At 54.7% G+C, this 2,415-nt stretch overlaps 1 protein-coding gene across 1 annotated transcript in view; it reads right to left on the reverse strand.

Annotated features, from left to right (window-relative positions):
* LOXHD1 (lipoxygenase homology PLAT domains 1) overlaps positions 1-2,415 on the reverse strand; it is a 150,763-nt gene that overhangs the window by 136,359 nt on the left and 11,989 nt on the right. The window contains exon 4 of the mRNA XM_004702968.4: positions 708-892. Coding sequence (XP_004703025.2) covers positions 708-892 — 185 coding nt within the window. The remainder of the gene's footprint in view (positions 1-707; positions 893-2,415) is intronic.

Here is a 2,415-nt window from a genome sequence, read left to right on the forward strand (position 1 = left end):
GGAGGGGAAAGGAGCTGATACCAAGGGCTTAAGTAGAAAGAAAATGGTTTGAAAATTATGGTGGCAACCTCTGTACAAATGTGCTTAATACAATGGATGGATGGAGTGTTACAAGCACTGTAAGAGCCCCCAATAAAGCTATTTATAAAATTTTTAAAAAGAGTTTGGCCTGGATACGATGTGTGTGCTTCTATATGCGCTCCCTCTCCCTCTCCCCATAACTTCCATGGAGCTAAAATGACTGGATGAAGGTCTTTGGTCAGAGATGCTGCTTGAAATAAGTGATCTCCATCATGAGTTAAGGAGGCATCAGAGCAGCACGCTGAGGAGCTGAGGGCCAGATTCCCACCCAACATGCACCGGTGTGTCCTTGGGCATCACCAGGAAGGTAAGGAACAAGAAGACCAGAGCTGGCTGTGGTCACAGGGGCTCTTGCTAGACCCCCGTCAACAAGAATGACCGAGATCACAGCATGAGTGTGGTCTGCAGTCACCTTCTCAGCAGGTCCCCGGTCCTCAAGGGTCTCCTAGAGCCCCCCGCGGCACCAATGCTTACTCGTGGGAAATGCACCAAGGAGACCCCCCCTGGAGGAGTAGAGAGGTGAGGTAGAAAGGGCCCCAAACCAGAGAGAGGCCTGCCTGTCTGAGCCCAGCTTACCAGGGAGGGATGGAAGACAGGCCACCATCCCGGCCAGTGGAGACACTGACCTCTGGGCATGTCCATGGGGTTGAAGCTGGCCAGCAGGTCCCGGCACCACTGCCGGTCACCCTCCACCTTGCTCAGCCAGTTGTTACAGTTGAAGTAGTAACGGAGGTGAGGCCGCTTCATGTCGGTCACAATCACACGGTCCAGGTACCAGCTGGCGCTCAGGCCCGTGTTGTCGTGCTCAATCCTGGGTCAGAAGCAGAAGCCACGGCGTCAGCGGCAGAACTGACGCCCTCCCGCCTTCCACGCGGAGTACCCAGGGCTTGCTCAAAAAGAGCTTCCACCATTTCTCTGCTGCGGATGCTGCTACTTTACCTGTCTGCACCTCGGTTTCCCTGCCTATTCAATGGGGATGCCGTGGGAGGTGGGTGTGCAGATGAACAAATGCGACCTTGTGTTGCCTTCCACCGTGAAGAACCCCTCCGTGGCCAAGGCGCGCAGCGAGATCATTCTATCTTCCTCACGCAGGCCCTCCCTGAAGAGGGCTATTTCTCTACCTTGGCCTCAGGCATATACACACACACACACACACACACACACCACTTCCTGAAGTCCACCTGAGTCAATGCCAAGCAAGACCGTTTAGCAAGACCTTTACTAAAGGGAGGGGTGACGGCAGGGAACTACATAGAGGGCAGAAACCAGCCAACCCGTCTGACTGGTGGGGCGTGACTGGCAAGGAGGAGAGTGCCGAAGGAGGAGAGTCAGGAAGGCTCTTCCTCCGCAAACAGCTGGCTAGAGAGGCCCTTACTACACAGCCACAAAACTCACGTCTCCTTCCCCCGAGGGAGACGGTGAGGGAGCTCTCCCGTGGTGGCCTGCCACCTGACTTGAACACTGACACTCACTGCACACTTTGCTGGGCGCCAGTGAGCGTACTAAGGCCCTTCACCCGTCACACTGACACTGACTAGGAGGTGGCCACGGTTACTGCAGACGAGGAAACCGAGGCTTGAAGCGGGAACCTGTCCCGAATCTCACAGCTATGGACCGGTAGGGCGGAGATTGGAACCCTTCCCCCCAAACCAAGCCAAGCCCACTGCTCTTCCGTCCCTTCTGACTCCCGTTGCTGTTACGGGCTGTCCAACCAGCCCTGACCCAGCGAGCCTGTGTTCCACCCTGCCTGGTCCCGTGACCTCTTCCGATCACTGTCCTGCCCAGCCCATTGTTTCGGTCGCTGTGTCAATCCGTGTCCCCCGGGGTCTCCCTCTTTTTCGCTGACCCTCTACTCGACCAAGCATGACGTCCTTTCCCAGGGAGAAACTGTCTTTTCCAGAGAACGGTCTCTCCGGAGAACGTGTCTGAAGTACCAGTGTTCCAGCTGCCCTTCCTCCGTGACAGATTTGCTTGTCCTTTGTCCTAATTCAAAGGCATCGACTCCTTTGCCGTCTTTTTCCCTCACGGTCCAGCTTTCATGTGGACGTGGGACTGCTGAAAACACCATGACTTGTTTTCATCTTGGGTTTCAAATCGACCTCCTTGCATTTCGACACTGTAAAGAGATCCTGAGCAGCGGCTTTGCCCAGTGCTGTCGGCTGTTGGGTTTCTTGACTGCCGCTCCCATAAGCATTGGGTTAGTCTGGGTGGACTAGAGAAACAAATCCAGGGAGACTCATATGGGTGAATGGGTGTGTGTGACAGAGAACTTTATATCAGGAGTAATTATAGATGAAGAAAACATCCCAGGCCAATCCAGATCGAGTCCCTAAG

This window comes from Echinops telfairi, unplaced genomic scaffold, assembly GCF_000313985.2.
Source record: "Echinops telfairi isolate 266 unplaced genomic scaffold, ASM31398v2 ScPeMD7_7400;HRSCAF=8409, whole genome shotgun sequence".
NCBI lineage: Eukaryota > Metazoa > Chordata > Mammalia > Afrosoricida > Tenrecidae > Echinops > Echinops telfairi.